The sequence below is a fragment of the Centroberyx gerrardi genome, chromosome 5 (genome assembly GCF_048128805.1).
Source record: "Centroberyx gerrardi isolate f3 chromosome 5, fCenGer3.hap1.cur.20231027, whole genome shotgun sequence".
NCBI classification, from domain to species: domain Eukaryota; kingdom Metazoa; phylum Chordata; class Actinopteri; order Beryciformes; family Berycidae; genus Centroberyx; species Centroberyx gerrardi.
In genome coordinates this window covers 15,065,878-15,079,644 of record NC_136001.1, presented here as the reverse complement: position 1 = coordinate 15,079,644, position 13,767 = coordinate 15,065,878, and the positions used below count along the sequence as shown (strand labels likewise).

The 13,767-nt window shown below is 42.3% G+C and overlaps 1 protein-coding gene across 2 annotated transcripts in view; it reads right to left on the bottom strand.

Annotated features, from left to right (window-relative positions):
- Window positions 1-13,767, bottom strand: part of kif5ab (kinesin family member 5A, b) — a 51,621-nt gene that overhangs the window by 30,485 nt on the left and 7,369 nt on the right. For both annotated transcript variants that reach the window (XM_071922672.2, XM_078283593.1), the window contains exons 2-5: window positions 3,436-3,523; window positions 1,636-1,709; window positions 1,207-1,311; window positions 667-715 (exon numbers count right to left, since the gene is read on the bottom strand). In XM_071922672.2, the coding sequence (XP_071778773.1) occupies window positions 667-715; window positions 1,207-1,311; window positions 1,636-1,709; window positions 3,436-3,523 (316 nt within the window). The remainder of the gene's footprint in view (window positions 1-666; window positions 716-1,206; window positions 1,312-1,635; window positions 1,710-3,435; window positions 3,524-13,767) is intronic.

The window sequence follows — 13,767 nt, the reverse complement described above, 5'->3', positions numbered from 1 at the left end:
GTGTACATGTCTCTATGCTCATGTGGATGTATGCATGATGTATGTGTAAGTCTCTACTGGGTGTTGTTCCTTGCGCTGCCTCGATTCATCACGATCGTTGTCTACTCTTTCTTGTTCACTGCTTAAATGTTCCTCTGCCACTGTGAACCCCTCTGCATACAGATGGCGCTTTCACCACCGGCTCTGGCTCCATTAAAGATGTAATCGGATGGATGCTGCCTACAGTGCTATATCTGGGCCTCTCCATCATTCCACTCTGGTTATATATCTCAGTGATATTGCCATGCATTGCAATGTCACAGTGCTACTTTACCTATAGTGTGCAAACCCATGAAGCTTTATTATCTAAAATAGACAATCAAAAATAGATAGGTGGCTGTAGGCATCTCTGTAAAACTGTAATAGCATACTTTTTCAATTTAATTTCACCACAGCACATATACTCAGAACCCTTTGACTTTTATAGCATTATCATTCATCAGAATCATTACTATAATACAGTTACAGTTAACCCTTGTGCACCTAGGTATTGTCTGGAGGTTAAGGTTTTGTTAATGCGCATTGCGACAAAACCGTGTGAACAAATGTGATTTTTGTTTCCACTTTTTTTTTTTTTAAACCCTGTCAATCATATTTTGCTGAGCAGTGCAGTGCATATACACCCACCATCAAGCAGGTCCCGGATTTTATCCATGTAGATCTCAAAATAGGATACCTAGAGCAAGAAAAAGAACGTGGAACAACTTTAGAGAGAGAGAGAGAGAGAGAGAGAGTGGGGTAACAGTGACAAAAAAGAAAGCAATACAGATAGAGAGGGAGGATATGGGAGGGCAGCTGATTATACAAATCTGCAAAATGTAAGAGTAATCTGTCCTCCCGTGGGTCTGGCAAGGTATTACCATCTATTAAAAGACGTAAAAGGGAAAAGGCACTACAAATATGGCTGGATAAACATGGCTTATCCATTATGATTTATTCATACCTGGCTGTATCTACTCAGCCCATCCACATGAGGATTATTTTAGAGGTCCATGTTGAATTCATGCTGAATGTCTCATAGTCTGTCGTAGCAAAATTCAGCATGTGTGGGTGTGTGTGTGAAGAAGCACACTCTTAGAACTACTACACATGCATGAACACACACACACACACACACACACACACACACACACACACACACACACACACACACACAGTCATACCAACCTTTATGTGGAACTCCAAGTTCTCATCCATGGCAAATATGTGTTCGAAAATGTCTTCTGCGATCCGAGGAATGATGCCCATTCCCTGGGGGTCATGAAGCTTTCCCTGTGAGAACAGGAGGTGAGAAAAGAACACGTTATTGAAGGAGAGGATAAATGGAGTCTTTGGGATGAATAAGGCAGAGAGAATGTTAAAGAAAGTGACAGCTGAGAGGCTTGACTTGAAAAGGAACAAGAGGTTATTTCCCAGGGAGAGTTGTAAAGGAGGTTAGTTCCCAGAGAGAGCTGGAACAGGAGATACAGTGACGAGAGTGATGGAGAGAGATGTACTAGCAGGGAGGAGGAGATACAAAGACATGTAGAAGAGTGTGAGTGTGTGTGTGAACCACAGCAGGAGGTCTACCTTTTGAATTATTTAGCTGTACTCTACCTCCATAGTGTGTGTCTTTCCAGATGAAGTCTGCCCATAGGCGAAGATGGTCCCATTGTATCCACCCAGTACATCTACAATGAAAAACAACAGAAAAATGGAAAGAGAAAGAAAGAAAGAAAGAAAGAAAGAAAGAAAGAGCAGGATCAAATCACTGGCAGAAAGACAAAACGCCTGACAAAGAAGTTTTTCTTTGACCTTACCTCTAAAAATTGATCAGAATATGCCTCATAAAGCTTGTGTGCACTGAGCTGTATACAGTATATAAGCAAGGTTAGGTGTTAAATTACCTCTGTGGCTGCACACAATAAAAATGTCTACCCACAGTGTTTTAAGTCACCAAGAGCCACTCAGTATTGTATAAACCAACTACAAACATATTAGCCTCTCCATTCACTTGATAGGAGTCACAGTGAAACAGCACCGCCTCATTCTTCACCACAGGTCGAGGCTGTAAAGCTCGGGGCTAAAAAGCGGCACACTGCTGAATGTCATATTGCCGCCACGGCGTGATGAACGCCAGTACGAAAAGTCAAACATGGGAAAAGAAAAAGCTCATCAGGTTCACAGACTGGCTGCCACAGGTTAGCTGACCACAGACTAATCAGAAGGAAACCATGAGGCGTGCACCCTCTCTCGAGCCCCCACCCGTTCCTTCGCTCCCCCTCTCCTCATCGGCCCGCCCTTCCGTTGCTTTCGCTCTCGCAGCTCTCAGCCCCGAGCTCAGCAACACGTCTTCCTCTGCCCCCCAAAAACACATTCTGCTCAATGTAAGACTGAAACAGAGCGTGACATAAATAAGAGAATGGGGTTGGTGGAGCAGAGAGAGAGAATCCGAGTCTGAGAGGAAATAAAGACAGGAGAAGATACGAACAGCAAAGACCACCGCAGAGGGGAACACAGAGGCAGAGAGATGGAGAGGAAAGACAGGCTGTGTGTGTGTGTGTGTGTGTGTGTGTAAGAGAGAGAGAGAGAGACAGACAGACAGAAAGAGAGAGAAAATACCAAAAAAGAGAGAAACTGTGAAAAAGGACATGTATCTCTTTACTGCAGACCATCTGAGGCAAAACAACCCTCTCTGGCCTTGCTCCCCCCTCTATATTTCCCTCCTCCCTTGACATATTTTAAATCTTACCTCTCCTTTCATTCCTTCTTTTCACTAAATCCCTACCCTTGATTTTCCAAACCCTGTGCCACAATTGGCCCTGCCTTTTATTTCCTCTTTGCACGGCCTGCATGGTAATCTCACAGTCTATAAGTAATCTCTCCCAAAAAATCAATCTCTTTTACCGGCTCTATCTGGACCTAGTTCAATGGAGTTGCACTCTCTTTGAAGGTGGCACAAAAAAAACACAAAAAAACCCCCACCATTACAGGGATAAGGAAAGGCAGACAGATGCAGAGACAGAGGGAGGGGAGGGAGGAAGAAAGAAAGAGAAGATTCACTCTCTCTAGGGGGTTGGTTTCGTTTGATCCATGCCTTCTAGATATGCCAATCCCGCTGTGCAACGATATGCGTGCATCTTGTTAAGTTGTGCATTTTGACGCTCATACCTATAGGTCTTATGACTACATCATGTCATGGAAATTGGTTTTCTCACTGCATGTAAGGGGCTGCTAATTCATGCAGGGCGAGTCAGTGAGAGGAGTGGAACCGAGAGAGGTGCGCGGAATAAACTGACAAAGCAGATAAGGAGAACCGAGGGATGTGGCAATTCAAGGTGTATCGGCTTTCTCCCCTTTCCTTTTCTGTCACTCCTGCGTTGTGGATAAGAGAAACGAACCGTGCAAGTGACTCACCTTTGACAATCTGCTTGGCACAGGTATTGTAGACCTGTTCCTGGGTGGTGTTAGTGGGGAACACCCGGTCAAACACGTAATGCTTGCCCTGTGAAGTCCAACACAAACACAGTCAGCTGCACAGCAGGCACGGTTTAGAAAGCGTTTTGGTTTATTGTCAACACCTCATCTTCCCCCGTGACTTGCTGTGAACTCCATTTTGGGAAGGGCGTGAACAGGAGCAAAAGGTGTGTGTGCATGTGTGTGTGTATGAGAAACAGAGAGACAGAGAGAGAGCAAAAGAGAAAGAGGCGTCACTATGTGTCAGTGTGTGTATGCCTGTGTATCTATTTATACTGTATTGTTTAAATAGGTGTGGATGACGCACATTAAGTTGTAAGGTGTTCATTGACTTTGGACATTATGTTTATGAGTGAAACATTATACAACAAATAAAATAGCAGGATTGCCTCCATAAAATGAAGTAATGGGCCCCATCAATATTTCTCTTCGCCTCCAGTGAGCATTCTTTATGGGAACGTGTCCATCTGTGTGTGTGTTAGCCCAGTAGAACATATATCACCCTAAGAAGCCCATCTGCCCCTTTTTGACTAGTATGCATCCTGTGTGTGTGCATTTGTGTTTCTGTAGGCTACTCTATGTGTCATTTTGTTTGTGTGTAGTGTGCGCTATGGGGAGGCAGTGGGTGTTTTGAACGAGCCTTGGGCAAAAGGCTGTTTCCCCCCAAGAGAGAGAGAGATCACATCTAAGGTGAAGCCATTAGAGGCATAGTGCTCAAGGACATGAGGAGTGGAGCGAAGGAGTGGAGACGAGAAATGGAGTGGAGGAGTGGAGAAGAGGAGTGGAAATGCAGAAGGAAGGGGGGGGGGAAGAAACTAGATGACCTGAAACCGATGTCTGTGTGTGAGAAAGAGAGCGAGAGAGAGACAGAAGGGAAGAACAGACAAAGAGAGAAAGGGAAAAGGCCAAGTCTGTTTTTCTGATTGAATCGGGTCTTATATCAGTTAAGCAGCCAGTAAACCAGCCTGTTAGTCTGGCAGCCGGTCAGTGACGCACCCAACAAGTCGGTCATCTAGCCCACCATCAGCCAGGCAATCAACCAGGGATATGCTAAATCAAGACGTATCAGCCTTGCATTGCCATCAACAAATTAGTGAGATAGTGTTATTCAGCTAAGATATCAGACAAGTGCTGGTGATGAAGATGGAGACTGACTGCAGTCTAATCTCCTTAATAAAACATATCGTGGGACACTCTCCTCCTCCCCTGCTGTTAGGGTGCTCTGCCGGACTGTTAATTGGCTACATTTTATGTGTGTGTGTGTGTGTGTGTGTGTGTACCATTCACAGCACCAGTGTGCAATTGAACAAATGTACAAGACAGTCTAGCCCACCCCCCGAGTCTTGGAGGAATCCACTGTGAGGAACAGAAACTCTATAGAGAGACACACTGATATAGCTGACTGATACTGAGTCTGGAATGTATTCTAGCCTCCATGATCCAGCTGTCACTTCCTACTCTGCTGATTGTTTAGTATTTATTGCATGGCTAATGTTTTGAACATTCATGGGAAATACGTAGGTTTTCTTGATTTCGATGTTCTGATTTGACATGCCTGCAAGCAAAAGTTCCTGATCTTTTTACAGCTGGGGGCCCTCGTTGAGTCAAATTACTTTCATTCGAAAAACGAGACTCATTAAAACATCCTAGCATTCTACCGAACCTACCAGAAATAGACTCGAGACTCATTTTGGGCCTCGGCCAGGCTTTAACCGGAGAATAATGACTGAGAAAACAGCTCAACCATGTCAAGATTATGTCTGTAAAATGTCTGCGGAGTTCTCATAGGGCGCTCCGCCTCCTGACTGACTGAAAAGATTTCTTGCTACTGATGTGATGTGTCATGGACTGGTTTGATATTCTCCATACACACCATAAGTTCTATATTCTGTCTTCTTGAGCAGCAGGGTGGAATAGTGAGTAGGGATGCCGCACTTCAACCTGAGTGCCAGGTGCGAGACGTGTCAGCAAGCATCATCCCTGCTGGAGTGTCCTTAAGCAAGACACTGAATCCCTACAAGCTCCAACTGTGCTGTTCTGTACCTGTCCATGTGGGAGGCGAAAAAAGAGATATTTTCCTATGGTAAATAACGTATTATCGTATACAGCGCAGTAATTCTATATCCTGCATTTGTGTTTAAGCAATCTGATTGGTCGGAGAAGGGCTCCAACCATGCTGATAATTCCCATTCATTGGTTGCTATGCCAACTCTTTTGGTAACTAGGGAGCTAGTTCGTGAACTTACTTGTTCTCTCATGCTTTTTATTCTTATATATGTAAACTACTTTGAGGAAAGGCTTCGGCTCAAATGGATGCCAAATTTTTTTTCTGAATGTGTACAGTGAGGTTCACAACATTTTTGCAACTTGTAGATGAATATCAACATTTGTGAATATATGAAAACCTTTTGTACAAATACATACAAACCCGTAAAATAGGTTTCACGAATGTTTTGCAACTTGTAGTCAGCATTTGTGAATAAAGATTAGAACAAATAAATCCAAATTTGAATCTGTAAAGTAAATGGATTGTACAATTAGATTCATTAAGATTAAGATTAAGATTGCACTTTGTTGATCCCCTAGGGGAAATTTGGGTGTCACAGCAGCAATGTACAGTAGCTACAATGGCAGAACAAAGTACAGGGAAGGTAATAAGGTAATAAAAATAGTGTAGAAAAGATATAAGGCAAAATACATAAAAAAAAAACTATATAAAAAAAAAAATATGAAGATAAATAATATAAAACTATTAAAAAGTGTCTCAGTGTCCAAAGTGTCTAAGTGGTGTTGAGTATTAAAGCCAGTGTAATAAAGACTCACGTGTCACATTGTGAATGCATGAAAAAGGCTTGTAGTTGCACCTCAGCAAATGCATGTACAAATGAAAGCATTACTAGCACAACTCAAATTTACATGCAACACACGAATAGTAGTACAGAGTTTTGGTACAAACTTGACACAGCAGAGTGTAAGGTTTTCAGTCAGTACACATGTATTTGTATTTGTATTTGCATAAAGGCCATAATAGCTGAGAATGCTCTAAATGATTATGTCTGTACACAGTCTGAGCTATAATCTATCGATAATCCCCTATATCTCTAAGCATTACATATAGGGCACTCTTAAGTATTACATAATAATCCCCTATATCTAAGTATTACATATAGAGCACTTGTTTTCAACCTTTTTAATGACACAGTGAACAATAAGATAGACACAAAATCCCAATGCACACAAAATTATCTATCTATCTATCTATTGGATAAGTCATATTTGAGGCTTTCGAGGATGGGCGCTTTTGTGGTTTATCTCGAAATTTATCACCCTCCTTTTCAATTCACATGCATTTTCATCGCCTCTGCATTTTTATTAGTTTTTGTTACTTCCACCCATTTACTACAGGTTGCTCACTCTAAACGATAAATGGATATTTGATATTTGTTTATATGGTAAATGATCAATGATAGACAGTGTAGATGAATGATGAAAATGGCTCTGTTTGTATCAAATCACCTCTATTTGAACCAAATTGACCTTTGATTTATCAAATCACTTCACAGTTCATCACAGTTTATTTATTCTCATGCATTTTCATCACTCCTGCTTTCAATTCACAAGCATTTTCATCACATTTATTGCGGTGAAACTCAGATATACCGCCGTAGCTTGTGAGCCCTTCCAGTGTTGCTATGGTTTATTATGCTACCTCTCACCTCGCTCTCTAAGTCAATATATTGAAATAGCAGCAGGAGTCAAGACCTATATAGAAATAGCAACCGGAGTCAGGACCTATACTGAGCTAAAAACAGGAGAAAAAAAAGCTAACTTCGAAAAAGGATCCTCGCAATTTTTTTTTCACCTGTTCATAAGTCAATATATTGAGATAAAACATGGGAAGAGAAAAAATAGATGAAACTTAGATGCTTGGATCTGCCAAGAAAATCCAAATTTTTTCCCCCTGCCTCTCAGCGCTTCTGTAGTAACCTATTTTATGAAAAAATTGCTACTAAAGAGGATGCATAAAAGTTAATATTGTAAAAGCGATTTTACACGCTAAATGCACTTCTTCTGCACTTTTGTGCCGCTCCCAAGAGGAGTTCTTTTGAAAATCCGGCAGTACTAATGCAGAATAGATGCTGCGTGGGAGTGCTTCCATAATGGCATCCACTGTACAATAGCCTAGCTTTGCATTAAATAATTTGTTTACGACAGAAGATGGAAATAGTTCGGCTGGAGCGAAGCTTTCCTACACCAACTCTGAGCATTTCTGCATGTGTTTCTCCTCTGTTTCCTAATAAGGAGAGCTGATTCGCTGTTGTTTTCGAGTGTTGTAATCACAGCTGCAGGTACAAACAAGCTCCCCATCAGAACTGATTAGGTCTGGCTCTGTTCCCAATGATGCATTCGTAATGCTACACACACACATGCAAAACACACAAAACAACAAACAGAGAGAGAGAGAGAGAGAGAGAGAGAGAGAGAGAGAGAGAGAGAGAGAGAGAGAGAGAGAGACAGACAGCTAGGAATCATGATGTGGTCTTCGTTGGGGTGAATTAAATGAGGCAGTTATATAAGCTGGATGAAAAAAAACAGCCCTTTGCCAGTCATTTGTTCCGCTGGCTCTACCGTTAACGTGCTAATCTGGTCCTGTGCTGCATAAATATGATAATAGCACAAATGTACAAGACATTTTCTAAGCCCTGTATCTGCATGCCCATCTCTCTGTCTGTCTGTCTGTCTGCCTGTCTCTCTCTCCATGTCGCCTATTTCTAAACAGACTTATTTGTTTGTCTTTTTGTACAATTTAACAGATGCCTTATTAATTCTGTGGGCACATATTGATGTAGTATGCTGGGATGGGAGAAAAAGTGTGTGTGTGTGTGTGTGTGTGTCTTTGTGTGTGCGTGCGTGTTTGTGTGTGTGTGTGTTTGTGTGCGTGTGTGTGTGTGTGTGGTTGTGCAAATAATATATCCAATTATGTTTGTACATGCAGACAATGTTCATGCCCATCAGCTTTGTGTGCCATGTCAAACACCCACATGCCCTGTCCAGCCTGCAATCTGCTGTCTGCCAGGACACAAAGAGAGGGCGGCTTGTAGGAAGAGAGAGAGAGAGAGAGAGAGAGCGAATTAAAAACTGCAATAATCAACAGAAACTGAGAGAACAAAAGGGGAGAGGTAAAAAAAAAAAGGCAGAGACAAGAATGAGCCAAGCTAAAGCAAGAAAAAGAGAGAAGTTAAACAGAGATGGAAAGTGAAAGAAGACATACAATCAACAAAAAAAAGCAACTAAGAGAGAGAATGAGAAAACAAGAGTACAAACACAATCAACAACAAACAATGAAGAGAGAAGAGAGGTGGAGACCAAAAAACAACAGAGAATCGACTCAAAGGGAAAAAGCGAGAGAGAAAAACAAGAGAAACAAAATGAAAACTCGAGAGATAGATGAGAGTGCAAGAGAATGAAAGAGAGAGAGAAAGAGAGAGAGAGAGAAAGAGAGAGAGAGAGAGAGAGAGAGAGAGAAATAAAAAGAGAGAGAGATATAGAGAGTGTGTGTGGGGGGGACGGTTGCTGCAGCAGCTGAATTTAAATGGAGGACTGCTGGTAGACACAGTGCTAATGGGCGAGACCCCGGGGACCAAAGAGGCCCTTCACTTACCAGAGGGGTGGGCGTCATCCTAGACACACACTCACACACACACATACACATACACACACACACACACACACACACACACACACACACACACAAAGATTTGAATCTTTAGTTTCTATCCATATGGAAACAATAACCTGCCATGGACATAAAACCTAGGACCTAGGACACCTAGCAATATCACACAAGAAGAAGACAAATGGCATTAAGGGACTAAAAACAGCACCTTCTCCATATGGCAACTGCCAATAATTGCTGACTGAGAACAATACTTAGCCAACACACACACACATACACACACACACACACACACACACACACACACACACACACACACACACACACAGGGAGGTTTAATCCCTGTGTTTCTAACACTCTTCTCCTCCATCTAATTCCATACCAAAGCCCACCCTCTATCCGGGGGACACATACAGCTAAATATTTAAATGCAGAGCTGGATGGGATGATAAGAAGATTAGGAATGTGTTTCTCCTCCTCCTACACACTGGTGGGCTGACAGGCAGGCAGGCAGGCTGCTGCTCACTTTGCTCCATGGCCCTTTATACGGTGTTTCACTGTTGGTGCGTAAGCTCAGACTGAGGGCAGAGTTGTTTCGACTCCTTTTCTCTCTCTGTTTCTCTCTCTCTCTGTGTCTCGCTCGGTGTGTGTGTGTGTGTGTGTGTGTGTGTCTCTGTCAGACTCTGTATCTGTCTCTCTCACAAACTCATCAACACCCTCTCTCTCTCTCTCTCTCTCTCTCTCTCTGTGTCACACACACACGCACACGAACATACAAACGCAGTGAGACTGACAGGAGAGGGGTTGAGGCTGCCAATGCCTGCTACATCCTTTGAGCTAATCAGGCTTCAAGCCCCAGATAACAGCTTCATTAGTGGTTCTCTGAACAACAGAGAACCCCTCAGCGCGGTTCACAACTGCAAAAGCTCCAGTCAGACAATATTACCAAACTTCAATGTATTTCCTAATTCACTTTGCTGACAAGTCTAACCATAGATGGCTGGCACAATGCCTCCGGGTGAATAGGCTTTCAGTACCTCAGATATACTGAAGAATGAATGAGTAGATGTGACGATAGTGGATTTACTTTGGAGTTATGTTGCAGTTGTCTATGGCTGTTTCCGCAGCTTCTTTGAGCTGTTAATCCCCAGTTTAGAAGACCTAAGTTTACCACCAAACATTATATTGTTAGCACTCATCTAATAATTTCGCTTATTTTACAGCGCCAAGTTGCTTATAAAAGATTCCCACACAGAAGTGGAGCAATTAGTCCCCCATCGAAGCAGAATACACTGCATAATTCATCAAGACGATGAGTGAGGGAAACAGGAGAGTGGAGAGTGCAGAACCGAGCGACGGACAGATTGCGCTTTGTTCACTGAATTTCAGAGCAAAGGGAGAAGAGCTATGGTAAGTGGAACCACATCAACCCCCCTATGGATAGCAGGAGACAGAGAGAGAGAGAGACAGCGAGACAGAGAGAGGGAGACAGAGAGAGAGAGAGAGAGAGAGAGAGAGAGAGAGAGAGAAAGAAATTTAGAACCACATAAACATCCAGTCCCCCGGGGATAATGAGACAGAGGAGAGAGAGAGAGAGAGAGAGAGAGAGAGAGAGAGAGAGAGAGAGAGAGAAAGACAGAGAGGCAGAGCTAACGAGAAAGCAACTGTGACAGATAATGAGCTGAGGAGACGGTCAGAAAAATACAGCGAAGATGCCGAGACAGACATGGATACAGAAACAGACAGCAAGAGACACTGAGAGACATATTTACTCATTTCTCACAGAATATGCTGGGAAAGTGGCACATCCACTCCGGAGGTGCCACCTCGCCCTTAATTTATTGGCGTGAGCGAGAGCTGCTGCACACACACACACACACACATGCACATACACACACACACACACACAAACACATATACACGCAGAGCCCTGGACGTCCTCCCTGTCAGCGCAGTACAGAGATCGGTAGTCTAGCGGATGGAAAATCACAGCCAGCTCAAATGTCTTGGAGATTTTTTATTTAACCATTATTTAACCAGGAAAGCCTCATTGAGATAGAAGATCTCTGGGCCAAGAAACGCAGCATCACTGACGGACATAAAGGTTGCAGACACAGAACACAAAACAATATAAAGCATAAAAACATCAGATAAAAATAACACCAACATAGGAGCAACAACAGCCTATAAATATTGCCTATAAAACCCTAGATCATTCAAATGCAGAATACATGTAAATGTATGATAGATAGATAGATAGATAGATAGATAGATAGATAGATAGATAGATAGATAGACAGACAGAGAGCAAAAAGGAGAGCAAAAGACTTGTCAGAGATGACGAAGACGCCTCAGCATCTAAGTGACACTTTGGCTGTTCCAGTGGTCGCTCACAATGTCACATTTGATTCTGCCTCTGGCCTTCACATGTCTTCCAGTCATGTACATTACAGCTTACACACAAAAGCCTACACAAAATAGAAATGCGTCTCGAGTAAAAAAAATGATCAATTGGGATCACTGACCTTAGCCTCGAGGAGAACGCTTTGATTACAACCTGAGACTCTCAAAGACCCTATTAGCCGTCTCCCATCTCAAAGGGAATATCCAATGCCTTGCAGTCTCAATCACTGTCTCCCTTTACCTCACAATGGCCAGCCCACTTTCAGCTCATTCTGTCTATAGTGAAACCCAGTCATAAGTAATTCACAAAAGACACACGATTATTCCTGACAAGGCATCTTTGTCTCTGGCCTGCCGTGGCTCCTCACAATGGGAGGGGGGGAAAAAAACATAATAAACATTTGCATTTAATACCAAAGAAATGCTTGTCACTGTGGCAGTAAGCTTTCACTAAAAAGGTGCATTCTGTAAGTGTTAAAATCAGTGCTGCCAGTGTTTCCAATTAACACTTACTAACACTGGAAAATGTGTTGTGTGCATCCATATCTTTATCATGAGTACAATGTCATTTCATCTAAATGTTTTGTGCCAAAAGAAAAGTGACTTACCTACTGTAAGAGGGTATAAAATTATATCACAAAAATGTTGTGCTAAGGTACGCTACCAGTCAAACGTTTGGACACATCTGATTGAATGTACTTTGTTTTTCATTATCTTCCATTTTGATCTAAAGGCTTATGCTTAAATGCTTAAAATGTGTTTCTTAGACAAATATAAATAGTGAAGTTGATGCCTATGTATGAATTTCTTTCCAGAGCCTTTGCCTTTCCATCAAGGCAAAGGGCGGCTACTTTAAAGAATCTAAAATGTAAGATAGTTTTGATTTGTTTAACACTTTTTTGGTCACTGCACAATTCCATTTGTGTTTTATTCATAGTTGTGATGTCTTTACTATTATTCTACCTCTTTGTCTGAGATTGACGCCCTGGTAAGACAGAATGCTCTTAACCAAGCTATCGATCCCTCGCTACCAGTAATTGAATTAGTACCTAACCCCGTGAGCAGCTCTATTGACTGGTATTAGGGGAGAAGTAATGTTCCAATGAAACGATAATGCAGGCAACACATAATGCAACATCTCTAGTTCTGTGCCGAATCATAATGAGTGTGTTTTGTGTGGTCCTGGTCCACAGTCCCAATTACATCTGAATCCAGAGCTGTGACTGATCCTCAAAAGCACAAGCGCCAGAGGAAGACACATAATCCAGCCAGTATGCCAACGAGTTGTATCGCACCATTAGCGTGAGCCCAGTTAATGACCACATATGGCGGAGAATTAATGATCAGTCAGACCATAAAACAGCACGATGGAACAAATAGAGATATAGCAAAAATATAGCATAACGCATTTCTATCAACATGTATACGCTGGTGGCAATTATTAAATCCAATGTGGCTGGGGGAATGACTGATGGGGCAAGGAAGCAATCCAAGAACTAGCACTGAGCAATGATTTAAATTTGCAGGAAAAATCAACAACATGGTTAAAGGGATTCTCTTTGTAACTCAGCCGCGACTAATGACAGAGCCATGCAGCGAGTTAATTTGGATAATAAAAAGCCGCCAGAAAAAAAAAGAATGCTATTAAGAGTTTGCATGAAATGGATTTAATTAGAAACTCAAGGAGAGTGGGTTGGAGCAAGAAGGAGTGGAGTAAAAGAGAAAAAATTCATGGGGTGATTATTGATGCAGTGTACCTGCTGGGAGCCACAAATAAGCATCAGCATCCTGGTGCTGTAGCTTAGAGAAGTGCTTTTTAAAAGTCTGGGTTGGGACCCAAACCTGGGTCATGCAAAGATTAATACAGGTCTAAAGATTTATGTTCACAAAGTGTTTCCCAAGTGTTATGTAAGATAGTTTGGATTGGTAACCTAAAAACAGGGAACTCACTTTAACCTGTATCAGAGACTGTAAAATCAGTTTTGGGGCACAGAAAAAATGTGCTTGGAAGTCCCCAGAGAAATGCTTGAAAACCAGTGACCTAGAGTAGATGTCAATGTTCTCAAGTGTCAATTCGATAAACTGAACTGTGATAAATGGAGGGAACAAGGCCCGGGCATGCAGAGGGCAGGGATGCTCAGATAGATTTCCCTCTCCTCAGGATCCCATGCTATCCTTTCAGCAGGCTAATA